This window comes from Calidris pugnax, unplaced genomic scaffold (genome assembly GCF_001431845.1).
Source record: "Calidris pugnax isolate Ruff unplaced genomic scaffold, ASM143184v1 scaffold103, whole genome shotgun sequence".
In the NCBI taxonomy this organism is placed as follows: domain Eukaryota; kingdom Metazoa; phylum Chordata; class Aves; order Charadriiformes; family Scolopacidae; genus Calidris; species Calidris pugnax.
In genome coordinates, this window is record NW_015090990.1 from 4,911,455 (window position 1) to 4,938,576 (window position 27,122).

General features: G+C 36.2%; 1 protein-coding gene across 2 annotated transcripts in view; it reads right to left on the reverse strand.

Moving 5' to 3' along the window:
* Positions 1–27,122, reverse strand: part of KCNH7 (potassium channel, voltage gated eag related subfamily H, member 7) — a 241,058-nt gene that overhangs the window by 50,441 nt on the left and 163,495 nt on the right. For both annotated transcript variants that reach the window (XM_014954695.1, XM_014954696.1), the window contains 2 exons: positions 25,781–25,995; positions 4,991–5,416 (listed from right to left, as the gene is read on the reverse strand). In XM_014954695.1, coding sequence (XP_014810181.1) covers positions 4,991–5,416; positions 25,781–25,995 — 641 coding nt within the window. The remainder of the gene's footprint in view (positions 1–4,990; positions 5,417–25,780; positions 25,996–27,122) is intronic.

The following is a 27,122-nucleotide window of genomic DNA, read 5'->3' on the forward strand; positions in this document are numbered from 1 at the left end:
CCCTTATGTCAATATGTGCAAAACGCTATTTTTAAGAAATGGATTTCTGTCCTTTGAAAAGTGAATAGATCATATTTTGCTTGGTTTGCTGCTTTTTTAAAAAAAAACTGCTGCATTCTATGCGTCACGAAACAACCCCATTTCTCTACTTGTCAGTTCACTTTTCATCAAAAAATATACTATAACTTCAGCCCTTCTTAAATTAAATAAAATTCTTTGGGAGGAGGCAGAACTGGGTCAGACATACAGAACATAACGTATGTTTTATACTCCTTTGGGCAATTTTTGTATACATATATTAAACACTTTTTTACCTTGTTATACAGATAGGGTGAGGACATTAGTCCTGTCTGGCATGGTTAACCCCATATAATCTTTTTTTCTTTCTTTTGGTAGTCCATATTCTTGATAAAATAGACAACAGCCTAATCTTTTTGTTAACTGGTATAATTTACATTACAACTAATCTGTTTTACACTGACTAAACCTGAGATCTAAAGATTTTGAGCAGAGAAAATTTATTTTAATGCTTTAATGCCAACACAACACTTACATGCATTATGAGCAGTTTTTACAAAGCAAGCAGCAAATCAAAGGAGCAGTTCTTGAATAAAAGCATTTGAACAAATCCTTCATACTTGATATATTTCAGTATTTGTAAAGACAGTATCAAATATGTTATAAATGAAAAATACTAGTTGAATTATTCAATTTATTCTCCTGCCAATGAAAGCTAATATTCTACATTATTCTACTAAGGAAGATTTAATTTTAGTTTAACTTTAAGAAATGGGGCAGAACTACTACACAGCCTATTAACTGACAAGTAAAAAATATATTAGGATATACATATTACTGTAGTAAAGTCAAAACTTAAGATTTAAGATTTCTTATTCATTTAAGCTTACCTCTTCAGAGCCAGAGCCAAAAATCAGCAGGTCAAAAGGTATGGCAGCAACCATGTCAATTAGGAACCAGCCTTTGAAGTAGTGAATTGCTATTTTTGCTGGGTCACTTACCACTTCTTCATTCTGGTTTACATATGTTGTTCTGAAGTTTATTAGAATGTCAATGATAAACATAATATCCACAATTAAGTCTACAACATTCAGTGGGCTGCAAGAATATCCACACTCTCTCCTCTTCCGTTCCTCACTATCATTCAGAAGGAAGGCAGCAGAGTAAGGGGTGAATATGGCGGTGTATATTACCAGCAACAAAATGAGCCAGTCCCAGACGGCTTTTTAGGGCAGCAAAGAGGGGTGCACAGCAAGCTCACCACCCTGGACCCTGGAGAGCAGACTTTGGCCTACTGAGGGATCTGCTTGATAGGGTTCCATGGGATAAAACACTGAAAGGGTGAGGGGCCCAAGGGAAGTTTGTTACTATTAAAGGATCACCTCCTCCAAAGCTTAGGAGTGATGCATTGTAACAATGAAGAAGTTAAACAAAAAAGCCAGAAGGCCTGCGTGGATGAACAAGGAGATCCTAGGCCCATTCAAAAGCTAAAAGGAGGCCTACAGAGTGGGGAAGGAAGGACAGGTTGCTTGTGAGGAATACAGAGAAATTGTCCAAGCAGCCATGGACCAGATTAGGCAAGCTAAAGCCCAGATAGAATTAAATCTGGCCAGGGACATGAAGGGCAACAAGAACAACTTCTATAAGTGTGTGGGTGATGAAGACTAGTGAAGATGTGGGCCCTCTCTGGAAGGAAACAGGACACCTGGACAATGACGTTTTCATCTCAGTCTTCACTGGCAAGGGCTCTAGCCACACTGCCCAAGGCACAGAAGGCAAAGGCAGGGACTGTGAGAATGAAGAAGCACTAACTGGAGGTGAAGAGACCATCTAAGGAACCTGAAGGTACACAAGTCCATGGGACCTGACGAAACCCATCCACAGATCCTGAGGAAATTGGTGGATGAAGTTGCAAGCTGCTTTGTGTTACATTTAAAAGTTGTGACAGTCTGGTGAAGTCCCCAGTGACTGGAAAAGGGGAAATGTAACCTCCATTTTCAAAAAGGGAAAAAAGGAAGACCTGGGGAACTACAGGCCAGTCAGTCTCACCTTTGTGCCTGGCAAGATCATGGAACAGATCCTCCTGGAAACTCTGCTAAGACACATGGAAAATGAGGAGGTGACTGGTAACAGCCAACATGGCTTCACCATGTCATGCTTGAAAAATTTGGTGGCCTTCTGTGATGGCTACAGCGTTGGTGGATAAGGGGAGAACAACAGATGTCATCTACCTGGACTTATGCAAAGCAAAACACTGTCACACGTGACATCCTTGTCTCTAAATTGGACAGACACGGATTTGATGGATGGACCACCTGGTGGATAAGGAACTGACTGGACAGTTACATTTGAAGAGTTGTGGTCACTGGCTTAATGTCCAAGTGGAAACCAGTGATGAGTGCTGTTCCTCAGGGGTCAGTATTGGAACCCACGCTGCTGTTTAACATCTTTGTTAGCGACATGAACAGTGGGATAGAATGCATACTCAGCAAGTTTACTGATGACACCAAGCTGTGTGGTGTGGTTGACATCAGAGGGAAGGGAAGCCACCCAGGGGGGCCTTCACAGGCTTGAGAGGTGGGCCCATGCAAACTTCATGGATATGGACCTGCTAGAGAGAGTCCAGAGGAGGGCCAGGAAGATGATCAGAGGGTTGAAGCACCTCTCCCATGAAGACAGGCTGGGAGAGTTGGGGTTGCTCAGCCTGGAGAAGAGAAGACTCCAGGGAGCATCCTTCCAATACATAAAGGGGGCCTACAGGAGAGATGGGGAGGGACTTTTTATGAGGGCATGTAGCGATAGTACAAGAGGTGACGGCTTCAAAGTGGAAGAGGGTAGACTTAGAGTAGATATCAGGAAGAAATTTTTCAGTATTAGGGTGGTGGGACACTGAAACAGGTTGCCCAGAGAAGTTGTGGATGCCCTGTCCCTGGAAGTGTTCAAGGCCACTTTGGATGGGGCTTTGAGCAACCTGGTGTAGTAGGAGGTGTCCCTGCCCATGGCAGGGGGGTTGGAACTAGATGATCTTTAATGTTCCTTCCATCCTAAACTATTCTATGATAAATCCAAAGAGCACTGCTTGAATGAACTTCGGAGTTGGTCCCTGTCATAATTCTTGGTGTTCCATGCTTCCAGTCACTGGACATAATTTTTGGCAGTGATGAGTGGTCAGTGAAAAGAGAGGGTTGCAGACCACGCCTGAATGGGAAAGACGTCATCCAAGGTAGAAGTAGTGTCATTGTCAGAATATTGTCTTTCCTGTGTCTGTGCTATCAAAACCACAGAAAAACATCTGCAAAAAGACTGGGGCCTACCACAGATAACAAATGCAAAAAGTTATCAAAGTTTCTCTTAAATCTCTGACCTTTTTAGTCACCTTCTGAATAGAAAAGTTATTTTTTGGTAAGAGAACTGTTATGATTGCATTCCCTTAACAAAAAATTAGGTCTGCTGCATGCTATTACCTACATGTTTCTCCAGATTTCATGGTTACCTAGAATGTGTACACTCATGTTCAAATTAGTAGGAATACCTCTATTGATTAGGAATGTTACTATTGATTTCTCTGACTGCTGCATTAGGCCACAATATAATAAAGATTTTTCAGGAGCACAGGAGACAGAAAAACATTCTCATTATTTAAAATTTAAGAAAATTAGTTTAAGAAATGCATGACTGATATTCATCCTTCTTCTGAAATTTTAAAGACTGAATATGCTGACAAGACTGTCAAGGTGCATGTAGGTATGTGCCAGTTGTTTTATACTGACCCTTAAAGGCATACTTAATTAAATTTACATGTAATTTGTGAGGATAGCTAGGGTATGCTCAGACTGAAGATCAGGCTATTGGGGTGGACATAAAAATATTTGCTGTCACAGCAAATGACTTTCATAAAAAGGAATTATTTTTAAAATGAAAAGGTTTTTGCATTCACTGTATTGTGACATGGAGGCATATATAGTCAGATCAGTAAATTTTCATGCTAAAGGTTGCTGATTAAGTCTTCACCTTTCTCTTCTCAATTAATGAGATGCACATATGGTTGACAAAACTGTCTGTTTCCCTTATGTCAATATGTGCAAAACGCTATTTTTAAGAAATGGATTTCTGTCCTTTGAAAAGTGAATAGATCATATTTTGCTTGGTTTGCTGCTTTTTTAAAAAAAAACTGCTGCATTCTATGCGTCACGAAACAACCCCATTTCTCTACTTGTCAGTTCACTTTTCATCAAAAAATATACTATAACTTCAGCCCTTCTTAAATTAAATAAAATTCTTTGGGAGGAGGCAGAACTGGGTCAGACATACAGAACATAACGTATGTTTTATACTCCTTTGGGCAATTTTTGTATACATATATTAAACACTTTTTTACCTTGTTATACAGATAGGGTGAGGACATTAGTCCTGTCTGGCATGGTTAACCCCATATAATCTTTTTTTCTTTCTTTTGGTAGTCCATATTCTTGATAAAATAGACAACAGCCTAATCTTTTTGTTAACTGGTATAATTTACATTACAACTAATCTGTTTTACACTGACTAAACCTGAGATCTAAAGATTTTGAGCAGAGAAAATTTATTTTAATGCTTTAATGCCAACACAACACTTACATGCATTATGAGCAGTTTTTACAAAGCAAGCAGCAAATCAAAGGAGCAGTTCTTGAATAAAAGCATTTGAACAAATCCTTCATACTTGATATATTTCAGTATTTGTAAAGACAGTATCAAATATGTTATAAATGAAAAATACTAGTTGAATTATTCAATTTATTCTCCTGCCAATGAAAGCTAATATTCTACATTATTCTACTAAGGAAGATTTAATTTTAGTTTAACTTTAAGAAATGGGGCAGAACTACTACACAGCCTATTAACTGACAAGTAAAAAATATATTAGGATATACATATTACTGTAGTAAAGTCAAAACTTAAGATTTAAGATTTCTTATTCATTTAAGCTTACCTCTTCAGAGCCAGAGCCAAAAATCAGCAGGTCAAAAGGTATGGCAGCAACCATGTCAATTAGGAACCAGCCTTTGAAGTAGTGAATTGCTATTTTTGCTGGGTCACTTACCACTTCTTCATTCTGGTTTACATATGTTGTTCTGAAGTTTATTAGAATGTCAATGATAAACATAATATCCACAATTAAGTCTACAACATTCAGTGGGCTGCAAGAATATCCACACTCTCTCCTCTTCCGTTCCTCACTATCATTCAGAAGGAAGGCAGCAGAGTAAGGGGTGAATATGGCGGTGTATATTACCAGCAACAAAATGAGCCAGTCCCAGACGGCTTTGAAAGGACTATAGTGCAATATAGTAAACTTGTTGATGCGAGGTGTCTGGAGTTTATATTCTGGTAGAACATCAGCCCCTAAGGACAGGACCTAGAATAAGAAATATACCATGTCAATAATCAGGCAGTGAATCTATTCCTACTTTCAGTACACTTAACAAATACAGGACAAACTTTAAAAGTACTTCATTGTAGTTTTGAAGATTAAGCTTCAATTATTTATGATTTGGCAACCTAAACTTCTGTGAAATTCTGGATATCTTCCAGGTCCAATAAATTCATTGACAATTTTACACAGTAGGTTAATTCTTGTCCCTGTAGGAACCATTAAGTGGTATATCTGGTCCATAAAATGTGCATAATTAAGTATGTCATCAAATTAATTTACCCACCACATGGTAACCTTGCTAGCCTGTTCATGGCCAGTGAACAACTTTCTTGCAGTGACAAGTGTTTTTCTCCCAAAGCAAATCTATTATCACCGGCTTAAATTAATTACAAAAGAGTCTACTCGCATTAGAAAACGTGTAGGCAACCAGAAATAAAACAGTTAGAGAAAGATCTGTGAGTGTCTGTCCCAGTTTGAGGTAAAACAGAACCAATTTTCAGTAATTTTATTTTTCAGTTCAGTCTCTTCTAACTAACTCTCTGAAATTAACAGCATATATTTCAGACAGTGTCTGCTTCTAGCAGATAGGGTCTGATGTTTTTAGCTAATACCAAGGAACAGTATGCAAAGAGGCTCTTGTTTATACTTTATAACCAAGGTCAGCTCACTTTGTTAAGTACCAATTTGAAGGGTTTGAAACAGACAAGTCTAAAGGGGTCACATCTTGACAGTTATCTCCACTTTGAGTTTTGTGGTGTGGAAAACTTCCATGCATGGACAAAGTTCACTGAGGCTATAGTTCTAGTACACATAAAGGGGTGACAAAGAATGGTATCACACAAGTATTGCTTTTTGCTTCACTTTTACTTTTGTCAATGCCTAAAGCTTGTTATCATTCCTTGAAAAGTATGGATTTGTTATCCATTGGTGTTATCTAAGTTGGATTTAAATTTTATTTGGAAGGGTTTATGTTTGCAAGCACCGCTTGATTTGCTGGCTCTAGAAGCTGAAATGTTTGCTTTGTTGCAAAGAACAAGCATAGCGTTAGCACCAGATAAAACAAATTTCTTTTGGCTGCTTCCCCAGTCTGACAGAACTCTGACATGAAGGAACAAAACCTTTAAGGATAACAAGGTAAATTAGGTTTTTGTCCCTATTCAATGCTTGGTTTAGTTATAGAGACTGTCAGGAATGACATTAATTATTGTCTTCTGTGCTGCAAGTGCTACCCAAATCCTATAGGAATCTGATCACCACTTCATTTTACACAGACAAATGAACAAACATCAGATGGTGACAACCTTCAGTTACTACCCATTTGGGCAAGTTACATACTCAAGAAATCTTATACCAGTTTTCCACCAGTTACTTCTGCTTATTTCTTATCCCCCTGCTAATTAAAAACAATGCCATTTAGAAAAGCAGATCTTTCAAAAGTCATTAAAGTAAATAATTATACTGAAATGATATGATAACTGGAAGGAGAAATACCTTGTCAGCAACATTGTTGGCTTTTATTTGCTTTTTGTTTGACAGTTAGTAGTTTGGGATTTGAGATTTCAGTTTGTTCAAGATTGAGGAATTACATGCTCCTCAAACATAATTTTATAAGATTATAAGGGTCAGCACACTCTTTTCTGTTTAGCTTTCGAGCAGCAAGTGTTGTATAAACCCTAGATCCTATCCTTAGTAATCTAAGTGGGACTTCCTATTCAGTGAAGTTCTACTCTGAAAATGTTGTGAGAACACCAGGTTTAACAACCACTCTTCTTCTTTGAACAGTGAAGAAATAAACCATTAAGCCACCCAAAAGATTAGATGGTACCTTCAAGCAACCATTAAGCACTGTGCTGAGGTGATGGCAGAGGCTGTTAATGTATTTTTTATTTTGTAACTAGGACTTTCACTTAACTAATGGTGCTAGCTATTTTTTAATGCATTAAACAAACTAGCTGACAGCAAGTTGAAGCACAGGCATTGCTTAGTCTCTTAAACAGTCTTAATACTTTCAGACCCCCACCTGGTGAATTGACAAGAATATTTTCCCAGTTATTTGAGAGCAGTGTGAGTATATGTGGCAAGGGAACTCCTATTTATAAAATTTATATCAGTGTTCTCCTGCTGGATTTTCAAACAACGAAGGAAATGGATTAGACAACAAGAAAAATAAAGCTTACTTCACACGTTTCTTGCAGTTGCTTGAAATTCCAACCAGTGTGCTTCACTTCAAAGCAACACATAACGTAAACTGGACTTATTTGCCTGAAATCTGGCTCCTATTGTAATTTTAGTTACATTTATTCCTAGTTTGGTTTAGACTGAGTTAGATGAAACTGAAGAGTCAAAAACTAAGTCCACCAACTGGGCAAAATGAGGGAACAGCATTATAAAAGTGATCATAATAGACATTGATCCAACTTTTTAATGCTAGTTTCTTAGACACACACAACAGAAGAGGTTGACTGGTGGCTGTCAATTTCATATTCATACTGTGATATAGAACTTTACATTTCTGCATTGCTTACTCCCATGCAATGGGAACTGAAAACAACACTCATTAGGTAACTGTTTTTGTTTGCTGGATCAAGAGAAAGAAGATGAGACTTGGTTTCTCAAATTAAAAAAAATAAGATTTGCACATATATATAAAAAAGAGAAAGCACATTATTGGGCTTCATGTTGGCAGTTTCAATAGAGACTGATTGAATATGAGGTAAATTTATCTTTTTGCTGTTGTGTGACATCTTTTCAAGGCTTGGGTACTGGTGTTGGCCTATTTTGGCTAGATGGAACACTTCAGTGTACTTAGCAATTTGCTCAAAAGACCTTTACTATTTCTAATTGGTTAAAATAGACGTTGACAAATTCACTGTTATTGAAACGTTATTAACTTGTCTCTTCTGGAGACTGAAGCTTTCCTTATAGTTTGGACTGTAAAGCAGATGACTTATGAAATTAAATGTTTTTAAAAGGAGCAGCACTGGGACAAGACTAAAATATTGCAGTGTTAAAAAGTTTCTGAACTTTGGGACATGACATGATGAGAAAGTCAAGCTTCTTTGCATCTTACGAAAGAGAAGACTATAATGTTAAGTAGCAAAATTCACACTAGCTGCAATGGGTTTTCTCTGCAAAAAATGTAGGGATATTCAACCTTGATGAAATATCATCTCACATCGGTATTACTGGTGAAAGCAGGAATGTATTTATAACTGGTGTGTTTCACAAGCAGTATTGGGTGATAAGATTTATTCTATTTATAATGACAAAATGTCAAAGTTAAATAAACTATATTGCATTTTGTCTTTCATTAAAGAACTCTGATCTAAAATTCAACTTTTCCTGTGTATTCTTGTTTATCCCATGCAGTGTTAATCCAGAGCTGCTGCAAGTTAGATGAGTCTTCATTCAAACACATTTTTTGGCTCTGAGAATCTTGCTTCAGGTGTTTCACACAGATAGAGCTGGTGAACTTCTTTGGCTCTTTTTAGGTTCATGTGTTCACTTTCTAAGATCACAAGGTCAAGGTGGTACTTATCATAGAAGGGCTGCAATCAGATACCCAGAAAAATATGGAGTGAGAGAAAAGTAACTGCTGTAAATTCACACAGTTCTTGACAGATTGATCTTTCTGAAGTGTTTGATAACTTTTAGTTTCTCAAAGATAACAGGAGTTCACTGAAATTGAAAGAAAAGATATTTCAGAAGAATGAAAGTTCATTAATGGCTGCTGTTCTATTAAGCAAAAGGGGAAAAGAGGTGTACGTACCAGAGTTACTATCAGGTAACAAATAAATAAATAAATAAATATTCAGTAAACATTTGACACTTTAAACTAGGATACACTGTTTGTGGTGTTATCTTATTTTTGATAATTCTAACATCTTTCCCCTCAAGAAAATCTGCCTGAGACTGGGTAAAATTTCTGTTGTGTTCATAAGATCTTGTTTTATATAGTGGTTCTTGGTGAAGAAGGAGCCAAACTGGGCTGATGTGCTTTACAGCCCATTGGCTGTGTGCACTCCAGGAAAACTGGTTTGTGCAGGGAACTCTTGTTGTAGGCTCTGCAGCACCACATGCAGCAACAACGTTTGACACTTCTTGAAGAAACACAAAAATTCTTCCCTCTACAGTTATTTTATAAAATAGAAAACGTAGGCAAAACACTAGGCAAGAGGTTGATCGATCTAGGATTTATAGTCTGGTATCTGCGATTGAACTTTATCAGTGATCTTAAGCAAGTTGATATTTAACCTCTCTAACCTCTGTCAAGTAGAGACAATAATATTTACCTACTAAACTGAAAGCATCCTGCAAAGAATAATGAGTGGACAACATTCATAGAAGCTGTTATGCAACAGCAATGAGTTACCATAATTCTTACTCCTCTAAATTTAGTTAATTCTTTTTAAGACTAATTCACAAAAATATTCGTCCTCTTCTCTTTTTAATTTAAAATTTATAACTTAATGGGGACACTTGCCAGTTTATTTTTATTTCCTGCAAAGAAAACACTTTATTTTTGTAATCTATTATGCAAACTGTATAGTTTCAAGAGACTCTGAGAGACCCATATTGCAATGTATCACATGTATATTCATAAATTTTATGAGGCATTTTTAATCTAAATTTATTAAAGAATGCAAATGCAGACAGTAAACCCCAAAGAACTAGAAACAAAGTAACGAAGGATAATAGTGTATTAATAAATCATAACAGAAATAATAAATGATAAACCATCTGTTATGAACAACATCATGAATTCTTAAAGAAATACTTCTGTCAAACCACTGCATGGATTTACGATATGGTTTCCCAGCTATTCTAGCACTGCATGAGAGAGAGCGTGGGGTAGGGTTATTATAAGCTCGACCGTGGCTCTTCAGGCAACTGCAGAGCTACATAAAGCACGTGAACGTGAGGAACAAACAGAAAGCATGCCTGATGCTTTCAAGAAGCATTGAGTTAATTCTGTGAACGTACTGTGGTTGCATGGACCAAATGCAAATTATTCAGAAAGCATTTGACTAACCTAGTCTAGTGGAAGGTGCCCCTGCCTCTGGCAGGGTGTGTGTTTTGGAACCAGATGATCTTTAAGGTCCCTTCCAACCCAAACCATTCGATGATTCTATTTGCACTTTTGCTAAGAACTCACCATATTTTTGTGCCATATATTTCCAAACAGACCACAGATACATGATTAATGTACACTCACACAAACAACAGGTAGCATATTCACAATCTAGGTAAAACCTTTCATCATGGACAGAACTTATGCCCATCCAGAGAATTTGAACAAAGGGCAATGTTTGCTGGTGGCAAAATAAGAGGTATACAGGGTTGGGGGAAACCAAATAGTTGTAAGGTAGATGGATACCGAGTATATCTATGCAAAAGCTGGATGTGGAAGTTTGATGGGTGCAAAGCTCAATAAATTAGTTTGTCGGAACGGTTCTTTCCGATGTCTCATGACAAAGTGTGTCTCATATGAACTGTATATTTAAATGATGTAGTCATATTCAGTACTAAGTACTTTTCTGCCACTGCTGCCTTTGCCACAGATGAATTAAAGTTTGTACTAATGAGGTTAGTTCTTGCATAGCACCTTTCATGCTAAAATAATTTTAAAACATTTAATAAAGCTCAAACTACATAGATACATATTCCCAAATTACTTGGGGACTTTAAAAAAAACATTTATCTCACCCATAAAACATATTGTGTAAAACTATGGAAGATACTACCAGTCCACTCATTGAAGTACGATGTTAAAATGATTTATTTCTAGAAAATACCATATGACACATAAAAATATTATTTTGCCAATGTCTTGCTGGGCTCAGTCCAATGCTATGTGCACAGCCCTGACAGATGAATGGATGGTCCCTCCTGCATCTTTAAACCAGGGAAGCTGTAGCAAATCTAGCAAAATGTCAGGTCCTGGTAAGCTGAAAGACTTGAATGTTTTTATTATGAGTGGAGATTGAAGAACCCTCAACATTTCTTATTGTATTAAGTGTGTTCAGCAGCCAAGATATGAAATTCACATGAAAATGTAAACCAGATGGTAACGGAAACAGGGTAATTGTATTATAGACCTTATTGTAGCCAGTCAACAATAAGGGAAAGAATTTGAAAGAACTTTTGACTTTTTATATCTTTTAATCCAAATACATTTCAAAGTTGAACCAGAAAGCCAAAACTCATACTTGTTACCTGAGAGTAACAGTGGAAAGAAACTACTATGTTAATGAAATGTAAAGTATGTTCTGTTCTCTCAAAGAACATAAGAAAGAGGTGACACGAGAACATTTATACCCTTCTAATTTTTATAGGAAGTTTCCACAGATTATTAGGCTAGGTTAATTTCAATGACCTCTAATTAATTTCCCAAAAAATGAAAAGCTATTTGGATTAATTTTTTTGCAGCAGCATTTTTAACTCTGTACAAGTTTATTGTTGATGACTAGGGAATCAAGGATAGTAGCATCTCCTAAATTCAAGTAAAGCTATGTTACTAATCCTGTTTGCTCTCTGATGCAGCTCATGGTGCAGAATGAACACTGCCAATATTATCCAACCCCCCTGAGATCCTGAGTATGATCTCTTCCTTTTAATAGGTAGTTTGAACTAATTTTCAGATCTTTATTAGCAAGACCAACAACAGTATTGAACATGAAAAACTGGGAAAACAAAAGAAAAACGTGATGCAGACATGAAGCTAAAGCCATACTCCTATAATAATTTACCCTTTTTACCATGACCATAGACCTTAAATCTGTGTGATAACACAGCTCAAAAAATGAAGCAGTATTACTTCAGCTTTAAAAGAGGATATGATTTTGCATTGGAGATTTTATTAGCTTTGTGGAACTCTTCTCTTGAGGTAACCTCTCTTGGCCCTTTTTTCTCCTGTGTATTAGTTCTACTGAAGCTACCAAGCTGTAACTAACAAGGACATCTCTTCCCTTTTCTGTTCTATTCATACCATTACCGTGACACCTCTACAGACTGGACCTCCTAAAGAGATCTCTGAATCTAAAAAGATCTAAAAGTAAATATTACACAAGTATTACTGAGCAAACAGAAATTAAATGAACATTTTCTCCCTGATGGTAGGCATTACCTAATTTCCCATGGTCTTTCATATTTCAGTCATATTGATGATTGTGTTCCTTGATGCTGACATGAACAACTAATAAGATTAACACCAGTACCGAAAGAAAGCTGAAACGCTTGTAAGTTAGTGCACCCTACAAACACATTACATACTGATTCCACACATCAGCATTAAAAGGCATTTTTAAATGTGAAATATATTTTTAAATCTTTAAAAGCTATGAAAGAACATCATCTTAACCAAGAAATACTAATGGTGGGGAATTTTAATACTTGTCTCCTTGTTTTATTCTTTTGTCTGTATAAAGTGCTTTAAAATTATGTACTGTGACAATTTGTATATAATGCTGGTGCTTAACTTTGTCTATCAGACAGTTTGAAGTACAAACCATGAGGTCTTATAACACGGTGTTTTAATGGCCTTCGTATTTTTTAGGTTAAGCTTTTGTTAAAGAAAGTCTGCTGCTGTGTGAAAATATGACTTGCCCTTGCCTGTCCTATATGTTTCCCATTTGGGACTTCAGATACAAGAAGATATAAACCTTTCTAATTTAAACAATGGGCTCAATATTTCTTTGTTTCCAGGGTTAGAAATAGCACAATAGATTTTTTTTTTTTTTGGACTATGCCCACCTATTCACCAAGTGTAATTCTAGGTAGGCATTGAAACAGCACTTTTGTTATTAATGGCTGAACCTGAAAAACTCAAAGCTTATCTGAGCATATTGTAATAATTTTTGTTTCAGAAGCCAGTCTGCCACTAAGTAAGGATTTTTTGAGTTAGCTGAAGACAGACTTTGTGGTATTCTCAACCTAACTCAAATGCAGAAACACTGGAAAGGTTTTTGGATATTCAGTAAATTAATATTCTGGAGAAGCTGCAATTTGGTAGGCAATGAGATAGTGCAAAAGAAGAAAAAAATGGGTATTTTTTAAGTGGTATGTGGAATCTATTTGACTTAGAGTTAAGTAATTTTTATAATAAACATCCAAAAAATTTCAGTGAAAAGGAACGTTAATGCTGTTTGGTGGTGTTAAAATTTAAGAAAAAATCTAACTGAGACCTAGACATAACCTCTTAATCTATTGCCACAAAATGTGCTAATTTGATATTGGAAAATCCACAAGGAATAGTGATCAATATTGATTTTTAAAAGGGCTTGTGCACCTATGAGCATAACACTGCTGCTGTGACTGTTCAAGTTACGTTGGTTGAATTGTTCTGTCTCTGCCTCAGGTAGTTTAGTTACAATTCCATCTTTGAGGATTTTGATATGGATTCACTGGTACAGGTGAATCTGCATACTTGCTTTCTGGTGCTCTGATTCCTCTTTAATCTTCCGTGCTGCAACGTGTTCAATTTATGTAGCTGAAGTTACAAGCCTTTTGAGATGCAAAGACTGTCATCTCAGGTCTACCTCAAAACACATGTTTCAAATTGAATGTTTCCTCCAAGAGAGGAGAGAAAGGCCGTTTTCCAGCCTTTGTTGGGAGGGCTTGGGGAAACAACACTGAACAAGAAATATGCTGCCAACAGGGTTTTACATGGCTCTTTGCCATGTAAAATTTTGGATGAAGTTTTAACTTTTAAGTCTTCTGTATCTTCAGTGTTAATGGCACTGTGACAGAAAGTTGTGTTTGAGCTGGAAATGTAAGGTCTTCTAGAAGACATTTTAAAAAAATGATACAAATAGATGAATTAGAGTGTACAATTGTAGAAGGGAGTAGGTATATAAGGATCAACCTGAACAGCAGAAAAGCTTTAACTTGATCTTTCTTTGTATCGTCAATATTTATTTTAGTATTTTTAGAATGAAAAATGATCTCTCTGTATATCTTTCTCCTCTGTTCTCCATATTTTCTGTGTACAACTGTCATTATACTCATGAATGTATTGTTTATATAAGCAATAATAATATTTTACATCATGTCGTCTAAAACATGTGACAAAACAGAGAACACATTTAAGAACTGATCCCTGTGTGGCTGAAACCCACACTCACACAGTATATATATCCGTCAGTGACATGTCTCACTAGCATACAGTGATCGGGTTGATGCCTTGAAATTATAGCAGCTGTACTGAACAGTTACTGGACTCTCACTAGTGCCTTTCAAATCCAACTCAGATTTCAGAGGACTGGGGCTTCCTGGGAGTACTGAGAGCATTACAAGTCTGAGGCCATGAAGTGCCATATTTTCATAAGAGTATCAAATAATTCGGTAAATCTGTTCAGCTAAAGGTATTTAAATACACAGTAACACAAAATCTTCAAATCGTCACGGAAACTTACATATGCCATGAGATTAAAGCAGTAGAACAGCTGCATTCTCATGTCTGTTCAGTAAAATTGTGCAGGTTTTATGGAAAATATAGTTCTGTGGTTGTTAGCATTAAACAAATTGCTTCACCAAACTTGAATACATGCAATAATTTAGAAAACTCACTATCTCTAACCTATAATTTATTTTCTCATGAAGATAGATAACAAAAGAGAAAGTATTTTTATAGTTAATTTTCCACCCATTATTTTCCATGAAAAAATTAAGGAATGGCTTATAGATCTTAAAACTCAGGAGCCTCTTCCTGCCAGTCAGTATGTAATTACTTTCATTTTAGTGGGTAATGCATCATCAGAGTAACAGTTAGAAGCATACCGATTTACTGAGTGTGCTTTATTGAACTTTAGATCTTAAATTAGTGATATACAGAATATTGAAGAAGGTGATACTAACAACTGAATATTTTTGGCAAATATTAATGTCAGAATATGTACTAAAAGTTGTGTAACCCTCTTCTTTAAAATTCACTATGAGGTGTTATTTCAGAAGACAGAAAAAGCTATCCTTCAAAATGCTCAGGAGTTTGTGAGTTATTTGTTGCTCTTCTGGCAACAGTAAGCTGTTGACAAGCATTTATATGTCTGACAAAAAAACAGCAAGGGTCACATTTGTAATGACTTAAGTAACTGCAGTGCCTTTTAGTCACCTAAAGCATATTTTCTATCTTTCTATTGTTCATAGCATGACAAAAAAAACAAAGTAGATTTTGTGATTATGATGTTATCTTGTCTTCCTCACAATGTTTATGAAAACTATATCTTTCATTATTATGCAATCAGACTGGTTTGCTAGCTGCCAAACATTTTCATGCAGCTAAAGAAGAGCATAAAAGCTGTAAGAATGTATGAAGTGCATGGAGTGAAAATAAAGCAGCTACATCCATAGTGTAGTTCTATGATTACAGTATTTACTGATGTAACTGTCAGGAGTAAAGAAGAAAATACCCTTATGCATACATTCATATTTAGGTTTAACCTTCATTTTCATGGGTTTTTTCTTCCTTAATCAGCAAAATAAGTGAATTTTATTTTCTGGAAAATTTGCATTTTGTAATTAGACCCCTTAGTGTTTAAAATGGTGTGAACTGCAATTCGAACTTCTCTGGTAGCTGGTGAAAAGCTTCATTTAGAAATGTCCATCTCCCCAGTGGCTCTCCAGTGATTATGCCTAATGAGCATATGCAAACATGGTTCACTTAAAGAAAACGTAGTCTTAGTGTTCTGCCTAAGTGTCTCTCTTCACACCACTTGTAGGAAACTTTAGTGCTTTACCTTGCCTTCTACAACATTTGGTCAGTAACATTCCAACCAAAAAGCCATTTGGCAAGGGAAGCTGGAACAGATTGCATACTTATGTACACAAAATGTGATGATACAAATCACATTTCACTAGCAAAACTAACCTAGAAAAGTGTGATCCAGATTTCTAGAGCTATTCATTCAATTCATACTGGTCAGGCAGAGGAAAAGGGTAGAGTTGTGACCATGAATAACTGAGCAGACAACCTGCCTTTCCTCAGTCAGTAGCTAGATCTTACATTAGATATTTTTCTTTCTTTTTTTTTTTTTTTTTCCCAATGCAAAAACATATTTTACTTTTGAGGAACTGTGGCAAGATATGGTAGGAACTTCATGACGATTCCTCACTGGCTACTCTGGTACTCTAACAAAAATGTTGAGATACCACAGTATCAGTGAGCAAAAAATAACTTCTTGAGAAGCTCTACCTCACCTGTGTTATGGTAAACGAAGCTCATGGTCAGGAGAGAACAGGACATTTATTTATGGATTTAACCAGTGAGATACGGCAATCTTTTTGGTACTATGGGTGATCACATCTATGATTGCAGGCATCAAAAGCTCAATCCACTGGAAAAAATGCCTAGGAAAGAAGCCTGACTGTAAACTTGAATGTTCTTAATGTTGTTTTTTAGATATATTATCACACTGCATAAACTGCAGAATGGGTCATTCACTACTGCAGTTTCCTTAGCCTACTTGGTAATATAGGTGTAAAGAAGAGAGCAAATAGACAGCAATATCTGGAAGTTACTATCCTATACAAAATTAATATTCAAACTCTGTTTGAAAACCTGGAAGAATGGTGCAGTCCGTGTGTTACCCTAACAAATTTCATCAAAATAAATTAGCTGGCCTCTAACAAGTTCTACAGCATGACCATGAGCCACAGGTACTGATTTCTTGCTCACTTCCAAAGTGAGCAACTATCATTAGAGACTAAGGCTGCAGCAAAAGGTGCTACCCCCCTTCAGTTACAGTCTTCCATTGTCAATGCACCTACGAACCCAGTAAAACTAAACTTCTCAGACCAGAACAGATTGATACAGATGTGAGACCATACCATGCAGCAGTTCTTCTGTTTCAAAAGAGAATAAGTTTCTTCATAATTAATAGAATTCATTTAGAAAGTGGAACATTTTCAAAGATGGATACTTAGAAAAAAAATGCAAAGCTGTGAGATGAAGAACTTTTCTTCCCACTTAATAAATGTTTCTTACTGATTAGTGGCAGTATTCTGAATAGGCTGTCTGAGCTGAACATACCTTCTCATGAGTACTTCCAAGATATTAAATTAAAAGTAGTTACTTCAATTTTCACATTTAAAAAGATGCAATGACTTAATCTAAAATTGGCAACTTATGCTTGAAAATACACCTAAAATACCTGAAAGACCATTCTATCATTGTGCTACAATGAAAGATTTATTCAACTGTCAAAGAAAAACAGATTTATCTAAGATAAATTTAATACAAGGCCACCCTGATATCAGAAGGAAAAAATTCTTTGAGTTCTTTATGTACTATGAATACCAACTAAATATTCATGCAATTTAGGTACTTTATTTCAGATAGATTTGAATTTATTAGTATATTTCTACACTCTAGATGGCCTGAACTAACCGCTTATAGTAAATATTTTCTAGAAATTTTTGTTGTCCTATGTTCATTAATATTATGCTCAGTATCACCTATACCACCCATAAAGTTCAATAAATGTTTTGCAACTACATGTTAGCGCACTGATTAGCATGCTATTTCATAAACATAATATTTGAGATTCGATGACCCTTTGATTTTCATTGCATACAGCTGGTTCCTGATTTTTCCCTTACTGTGATTTCCTTTACTGATAATATGCATCATAATATATTATACTGATATTTCAATATAATTTAAGGACTGTTCCTCCTTTTTTTTTTGTTTGAAAATCATTATCTCTGAACTATTCTGGGTATGCACTTCTCTATTGATCCTGTTGCCAGTTACAAGCTGAAAACATTATCCAAGTTCTAACAGGACAGACAACAGAAGAGGAGACAGAACTTCTCATTTTGCTCCTTAATTTTAAGGGTATTCAGAATTCATCATACAAAATGGTGTACTGAGTGAGCTTAACTGTCTTTGCTTTTTCTTACTGTTTCTAACCCTATGAAAAAAAATTGGAAACCCTAAAAAACCCTAACCATAAAATATTTTCCTCAGCTGCCAGTACCTCAAAACCAACCAATCCACGTTTCTCTCCTAAACCCTGCCCAAGCCTTGCTCCTGTTTCTCTTTTATATACTTTAGGTCACCTGGTTTCTAACCAGTAGCAGAAGATAACTGCTTTATAATTATCATCAGTTATACCGTACCCTTACTAGCTGCAAATTGCAGAAATTTAGTTTATTCATCAATTTCTCTCATTAGTGATGTGTGGGAACTTAACTGTTTCATTGAAAAAGTTAATCTTTCAAATTACCCACCAGTTTTTCACTTCGTGTCTTAGCGAGTAATACGTTGAAAGGGAAACTGCTTACTTGCAAGAAATGAATATTGAATTGCTAACTGAACATACCTGCAATTTTGGCTGATGAAAATGATACTTAATAGGGGTGAAGATGTAATTTCAGATAAATGCTAAAGGTTGCCTGCCCAGCTTATGGCATTTTGTGGTTATACCCACCAATGGTACTACAGTGCTTACAGATGAGCTGTCTGGCACTACAACAGAGTTCAGAATCCAGACCATTTGAGGGTAAGGGCACTCAGACAGGCAGGGAGTCCTGAGTCTGAGCCCTGGTGCCCAAGGTTATTTCTGTGGATGTTTTAACAGATGGTCATTTACATAAGATAAATAACAGGCAAATTACTCTGGGACTACAACCCAGGACTGCCTCTTTCTAAGTGAGTACCCTAAACGTTAGCTACACCAGCTAATTTCCATGTAAAACGCCGGCTCTTTCTGGCCAATGAGATCCACGGTTTTCTGCCCTCTTCCCTCCCTCTTTATGCACACCAGCTGCTATTGCAGTCTATGGCTGGGTGATTTTCTCTGGGAAAATATATGTTTGACCTAAACATAGAAACCGTTTGCTGAGTTAACATGGTAACCACCTGATTCTGATCTAATTTATGCTGTTTTGAGTGGGAGGTTGGGCGAGATGGCCTCTAGAGGTCTCTTCCACACTGCGTTTTTGTGTGGTTCTAAGGTTCCGTGGAAGAGAGGCTGCGACTCCTTTCACGGCTGTTTTTAGGCAACATTAAGTGCATGTTTGAAAGGTATTTTTTCAGACTGTGCACACTGAGTGGATCAGAGGACTCTGGCAGTTCTCTGGATCTCAGTGAGGCTTGACAGGGTGTAAGCAGGGGCTTGACTACTTGCAGTTCTAGGTAGGACAATTCTGGTGGGTGTCCAAAACTCTTGGTTTCAACTGAGCAACCTAGCAACTTCCAAGGTCAGTCCACCGTGAAGTAGGAGTTTGGGGGTTTACAGCTCTAGTCTAGAGAAATGAGGTCTGTGTAAACCTGCCTACACCTTGGTTTTGATAAGTTTTACTTGCCTTGTGGGACATTAGTTCTTACACCCTCAACATATTCCTCAATATTTTCAGAACAAACTACAATGCAGTCTGAAAGCCTGTGTCTGCCTATTTTGCCCCATTTATTAGCATCAAAAGAATGTTGCTTTGGAAAACAATCTAGCATTAAAAAAAAGAATGTGCTCCATTCCATGTCAGCATCAAAGAACAGATCACTGAGTATTTGGTTCAAGACAGAGACCACACAAAACATTGATTACTTGAAAGTGTAATTCATAGAAGATACTGGATACTTTTTGCCAACTCTGCAAAACCAAGCAATCCCTTTTTCAGAGGAGTAGATCTTGAGGGAAGGGCATAGACTAATTAAGGATGCATTCAGGTTACATGTTTCAAAGCAGCTGGGCTTTCCGACTGCTTCATTTCTACCATATGTTGTGAAATCTTCTCAAAACACTGCAGCATTTCAGATGCCTTAGCCTATTCAGCTGTCACAAAGAGAAGAGGCTCTACTGGAAGGAAGGAATATTTTGTCTTTCACAACTGCTGTGAATATTGGCCATTTTATTACTTGATGAAATAGCAAGTAATTCCAGTGAAAATGCTATGTCTTCTTCTGAAACTGATCAAAACAGTGGGCTTTATTTTCTGCTTCCGTGCAATTTGTGTAGCTACTTGCTCTGGTGCAGGTACTGGTACCTCCAGTTTTGGTGATATCTTTGCACAGGTATAAATGTTTACCCTGAGACTGGTGTATTTTTATTGGTTTTGCCATCACCATGATATTTGCTACTTTTCTTCTTTTCACACACGGTGTGTCACACCTTCTAAATGATAATGAAATTACACACATATATATTATTTCTATGACTGTATCTACAGTAATTATGAAGCCTAATTCTATAATGACAATAAAAGATGAAATATTATTGCATGAGGATGCTAAGTATGATTGTAAACAAAGGGAATAATTCCTGTATAAGTTATGTGAATTAATCATTGAGAATAGCAAATAGCAGAAAAAAAAGATTATTCTTACTTCAGCAGAAACCAACAATTTAAACTTTCCATACAGTAACTAGGGAATGCTGGCTTTGCTTACCCCCCAAATTCATTATTGTGTGTAGCTGTGCTGTGTAATTGGAAGACATCAAAATTGTTTCTCCTTAATTCAGAATTTTCTGCTTTATGTCAGCTTGCACTCCAAAATGATCAGCCTGTTGTTTGTGTGAGTTATTGCATGATGTAAACAGCACAGTGTGTCAGCTGAATCAGACTGTTGAAAATGCATAGATCAATAATTTGGTTTATTTTTAGGCCTTATATTGCCCTTCTTTGTCCTAGATGCTGCTAGTCTTCTTTTAGCCTGAAAACCTGAAGGTCAGCTTGAAGTCATGATCATATAATAGTTCTTTTTATATCAACAGCTGAGTCTGGCCTTGGGGGATATTATTACTTATTTCTTAATCTTTTGGGGCTGACAGAATAGAGCCTGGCCAGATTACTAAAAGCATGCAGCGAAACTGCAAGGTCTATCACTTCGTTTGTGACCCCCCTCCCCCTTAACTGAGAGCTCCACTTTCAGAATAGCTGTTGGCGTTCAGCATGTCTGCAAATCAGGTTACAATCTTCCAATCAACTCTGTAACCTGTCAAGGTATATATTTATCATTTGATCAGCAATATAACCAGTTTGGGTATATATATTTCCTACAGGTGGGTGGATGATGAAACTGTCTTGAAAGGCATTATTTATGAGAAGTTTAAAGATCTTAGAGTTTTACCTTTCTCTATGTCAGTTATTGAGACAATTCATAAACAACAAATACATATTGGGTCTTCAACCACATGCTATATCTCAGCAGACTGATGAAGTTCAAGGGGATCAATTACCTCTGAGCACTAATGTTCAGAGGCCACAAAACAGTTTTTCTTAACACAATACAGAGACCAGTAATTTGCAAATTTATTAACTGGGCCAGCTGTTGTTTGTTGCCAGTGTTAATTTATGGGTACTCAGGAATTCTTTCTTTTCTTTGAAAATAAGCACAGGTACTGACTATTCTAATCTTCGTGCTGCTCTGAGTCTGTTCACAACAAAGTTCACAGTTTGGAGCCATACATTAGTGGGAACTAGATGTGTAAGATTTAAAATAAATCAGTATTTAAACAAAAGATAAAATTGCTTACTGTTTCACCTCTACACACTGTAATTTTAAGCCTAGAAGTCCCCTTTATGAATTCATCAAAAATGTTAAGGGACAGATGTCAATTTTTTGCCCCACTGCTTTCTTTAATAAAAGTCTACTTTGTGTGCCTCTGGGAAGACTTGTCTCTTTCTAACAATCAGTGTCAGGACCCCAACTGAACCTGTCAGTGCAAAAGAGGGCAGAAATTGGACTGTACCCCTGAACAGACTGTCAAAAAAAAAGAAAGAATAATGAAAAAAGCAAGTTGAGATTCTTATAGAAGAGAGCCTAGCTTAACGCCTCTGGAAATTATAATGTGAAACATTTAAAAAAAATGTAGTAAAGTGGAATAGAAATATAAATTTAATTGTAGTGACAAACATATACATTGGGATATGACAATGCCAATTCGTCAATAAGGGCTATTTGGCAGCTACTATTGGGCTATTCCTTTGAGTAAAAGTCAATATTATGCAGAAACAGGCATCCAGAAGCTGTTACACTACTCTGCATTACACAGAGTTTTGACCAGCAAAGACACAAGTAAAGGCCAAGAGACTGGACTGCAAGCTGTACCTTAAGGCAATTTTAATCTCTACATAATGTTGTGAACACTCTTGTTAAGCAGTAAGGCAATATTGGAAGGGTCTTTGCAATGGAATTTATAACCCAGATCTTTTTGAAGAGATTCATTTATTCGTGTTACTTGAAAGGTAAGATGCTGAGGATTTTCTTTATTTGTTTGTTTATTTATTTATTTATTAAATTCAGTACTGAAATCTTGTTTTCTTCATCAGCCTTTAGAGGTTGATATTTTTCACTCAAAGTAAAATATTCTGTCCCACAACATCTTCTGTTCCTCTGAAATTATTTTCTAAACTTTATTCTCCCATCTGCTCCTAATTTATTTCACTAAAATCTTACTGCTAAAGCATCTCACTCCTCTTCAGAAGCTTTCTGAAAGTGTATAATTTCCTCTAAACACAAAGGCCATGACTCTTTATTTATTTTATTCATTATTCTTCCTCTACCTTGTGAAGGTAGCTATGTGTCTTCCTCTTCTTCTGCACTGTCTTCGTTGCCCGATTTACTTCTCCAGCTTGTGGATAGGATAAAAGTCATACAGCTGCTATCTCTGGAAAGAATAACTTGTTCCTGTGTCCTGTGATGCTGATACTCGGGTTTGATATTATTGATGCATGAGAGCGAATCCAGAGTGCAGTGATCCAACTGTGATACCTTAGTGTGGTGCACAGCATAGTCTATATTTGTATTTTGAGTTGCACAGTGAGGCACAGTAGTGGAAATGTCAGGTTATAGCAGCAGGATCAAATTTCTCAACAGAGGTGAGGAAAGGAAAGAGAGAGCAATAAACAATAAGGAGTACAAAGAGATGGATAGATGGATGAATGCCTGAATGGTGCAAAATATGACTGGAAGTGGCCTTCCATGTCACTAAGCCCTTCAGTCGCAGAAAAGCACACTGTGTTATCTGTACCTTTACTACATTTCTCAGGCTCTTTCTAGCAACATTGGAATTCTTGCCATAACTTCTTTTATTAGAAGACTAGTTCAGAATGTCACTACTCTGATTAAGGGTGACCTTTTAACTTATCATGGCCATTTTATACTCATTTGGTCTTTTAATAGTATATTGTCCCATAGATTAAATAGCTCATATTGCCCTCTGTACATTTTTGATGCTGTTTCACAGATTTACATATCAGAGGACTGTGCCAGCATGAACATATCCTAATTGTCTCATCTGATGGTTCTGCCATATTCTATTCTCAATACTGTGCTAAGACCTTCCAAAACCCCTTTTGCACTATTTTGCAGGTACAAAAAGGATCTATGGGCCTACAAGAAGTTTTACAAAGGGATTTACAGGCAGACATGCAGTGCAACCTTTGAAATGCTGATTCTTATAAAACATGGAGATTAGAAACATAAACAGGGCTAAAACTAGCCACTTTAATCTTCTAAATGTCTATTTCTAGTCAAATTCATGACTAACTAGCTAACTAGATCTTTACTGAATTCAGTAGATCTACATTTATTTAGACCTCCTAGGAATTTCTCCTTGTATCTAATCCTAGAGTTTAGGTTGCAGCAGCAACTAAAACCATTGGTAACTGAATATAATAAGAGAAAGAGGAACAGCTGTGGGGAATTCTTTCCAATTATGATAAATGGTATATTATCAAAGTTTGCTACACAAATTGCACTCTGCACATTGGTTGAGATAGTTCCATGAAAGGACATAAACCAATGTCAAATTAAATTGGAAGTCTTTTATGAAGTGTAAAGATTTTATAGAGCATTTCATATTTAATTTTGAATTTACTTAGTATCAATGTTCCTGGAAGGTTTAGCTATCTAAGCCATTTTTATTGGACCTTTTCATAATATCTAAGTGGCTTGGAGAATAAACATAGATTTTTTTTTTTATTTTTTACTTCTCCGCATAACAGTGTCATTAGTACATAGAAACTTGGCTCTCTGGCACTAATTAGCCAGACAGAATTTTGAAAAAAACAATCAAGCTTGACTTATGACTACGTAACTTATGAAAATTAGTGCTTTTAGTGTAATATGACTTTTTTTTCCATATTATCTGTGAGAAGATTTCTATGTATAACTCCTATGAATAATGTAAAACATATCAAAATGGATCTGGAAGAGATTAAATCTTTCACAACTGACCAGGGAAGAAAGTACAATGGTTGCAGATTCAAGTTAGCTATCAAAGACAAAATATATGAAAGATAAAAATTCAATTACTTTTAGGCACTAACTGATCTCAAGATAGAACTGATAGAACTTTTATCTCTGTTTCTCTAGGAGGGTGTACAACACATTCCTTTTTATATCTGTGAAAGGGAGTAGGAACATGGACAATATCTGGCATAATAGCAATCTAGAGAAGCTGCAGTCTGGAAGGCAGGTCAGCGGTAGGTCAAAAGCTACTCTTGTCAAGATCTTCTTTATGAAATCTCTGTCTACATTCTAATACCAACCACTTCTAACATCTTTCAGTCTGTCGGTGGATGGGCATTTAAAGGCTGACCCACTGCTTAACAAGACTCTAAAAGTTATTTGGGTTACTGTCATGTCCTAATATTTTTTTTCAGTATGTCACACACTGGTAGCCTGTCCTTGCCAATCTCCATATGACATTACAACATGAATATAATAATGATAATGAATTTAGCTGAAAATGTCTGTTGCCTCAGAGAGCACTGTATCTGTCTTAGAGTGAAGAAATATCTTATCTTCAATTGTTTTCAGTTTTGTTTGAATTGTATGCCTCGTTCCCAAGTATGTCAGAATATATCATACATCCAGTCCAAAGGTATCTGCTTTTCATTTAAACAGTCTTTTTGATGTATACGTATGAAAAAGATACCCACAGGAAAGCACATTATGAAAAACCAAAGAGCTGAAACAGAAATTACAAAACATAGCTATGGTACTTATACCAGTGGCACAATCACCTACCATTTTTAGTATGTTGTGCCTAGCACTAATCAGCAATTCATAAAGCTGAGAAAAAGAAAAAATAATGAAACTAACATTTATGACTGACAGGAATCACTGAAATTAGTGGACTTGTTTGGAGCACTTGGTGCATACTACAGCTTTTTTCCATTGAAAAATAGAGAGCTGAAAAGTGTTGTTTGTTAGCAATATCATCTAATGTTGTAAACTAACTTGTGCAACTGAATTGGAGATAAAGCAAGTAAAGGTTCAAACCCTTCAAATTGTCTTGGAGTTATCCAAATAATTCATGACAAGAGTAACAATCTATTGAATACACTGATAACTGGTTCCACAAAACTGGAAAGGAACTAAAATATTGGGTATTACCTTACCTGGGTAACCTTCTCTGTTACATTGTGCGTTCGGTCTTTCACCTTAGGTGCAATAATTGCTTTCTCCGAAGAAGGAGGAGATGAAGATTTTTTCTCACTTTTGATATCTGAAAAGTTCAGTGTGAGTTGAGGGATTTTGTTGATTGTACTGTATTTGTTGAGATTTGAATCCGATGTGGATCCTAGCAGACTTGACTTGATATGATTAAAAGGCCCTGAAAAATCAGAACACATATTTAGTATTTGACAAATATAGAAAAATAATTTATCATTAATGTTTAAGTGGGGTATGTTAAAAGGGTAGTTAAAAAACATTTTTCACTGTGCTATTTGTTAACAGTACAAATTATCTACATTTAAAAATTAACTCTACTGCTAATGAGAATCAAATCTAGTATTTGATGTAAATATGAAATTTCCTTTACATATAGCCCCCAATATTTTTTTTAAGTCAGTGGATTGCAAAGTACATAATGCATCCATCCTTCCTTGTTTTCATGTTACAAGGTATGCTGGTATGCTCCATTATCATTCTGGCTGAATATAAAGGCTATATTCTCATTTGTTTATAAAAGCAGATATAGGACACCTGATTGTGTAAGAAAGTCTGGAATGAGCAAAGGCTCTATTATCACATCCGTACAGTTGCTCAGGTTTACACGATAGTTCAAGAATGCCTGTTTTGTAAAATAGAAAATTGAGTAGACCACTACTCTACTCCTGTTGACTCATCAAGTACCTCCATATTTAATCAATGGAAATATTAACCTAACATTGTCCTAAAACCCTTTAGTTTTGGAGTATCACAAAGTTACAAAATGTATTTCTTCAATTATTATTACCAGTACAATATTGAAAACAATAGGGATACCCATATCTAGAATATTAGTGTAGTATTTAGTGTACACTTAAAACATCTTATACTACCTTAGTGCATCATGATAGATAAAAAATATGGTGTTTGTATACTTCATGAGGTACATATCCATTATAATGATTCTTTTCAATATTGGACAGAGTTTGTCCAACAAGAAAGCAATGTAACTCATCAGTATACTTGTTTTGTACTGTCATCATAAAGTTGGTCCAGAAGCCAAAAATATTCGCAGTAAGGAAAATTTGCTTTTGAGATTAATACTGGAAAAAAGAACTATAAATATGTTTAGACAGCGAGAGCTAGATCCAGCGATGGATTTAAGAAAAAATACAGGTCTTGCAGTCTGTAACAATGTATCTAAAGTATGGGTTTGGACAGTATTTCTCAGAACCACGTGACAAACATACTGCATCCCAATTCTATTATAGGCAACAATGGGATGTTTTTTCCTCTACTGTTGGGTGG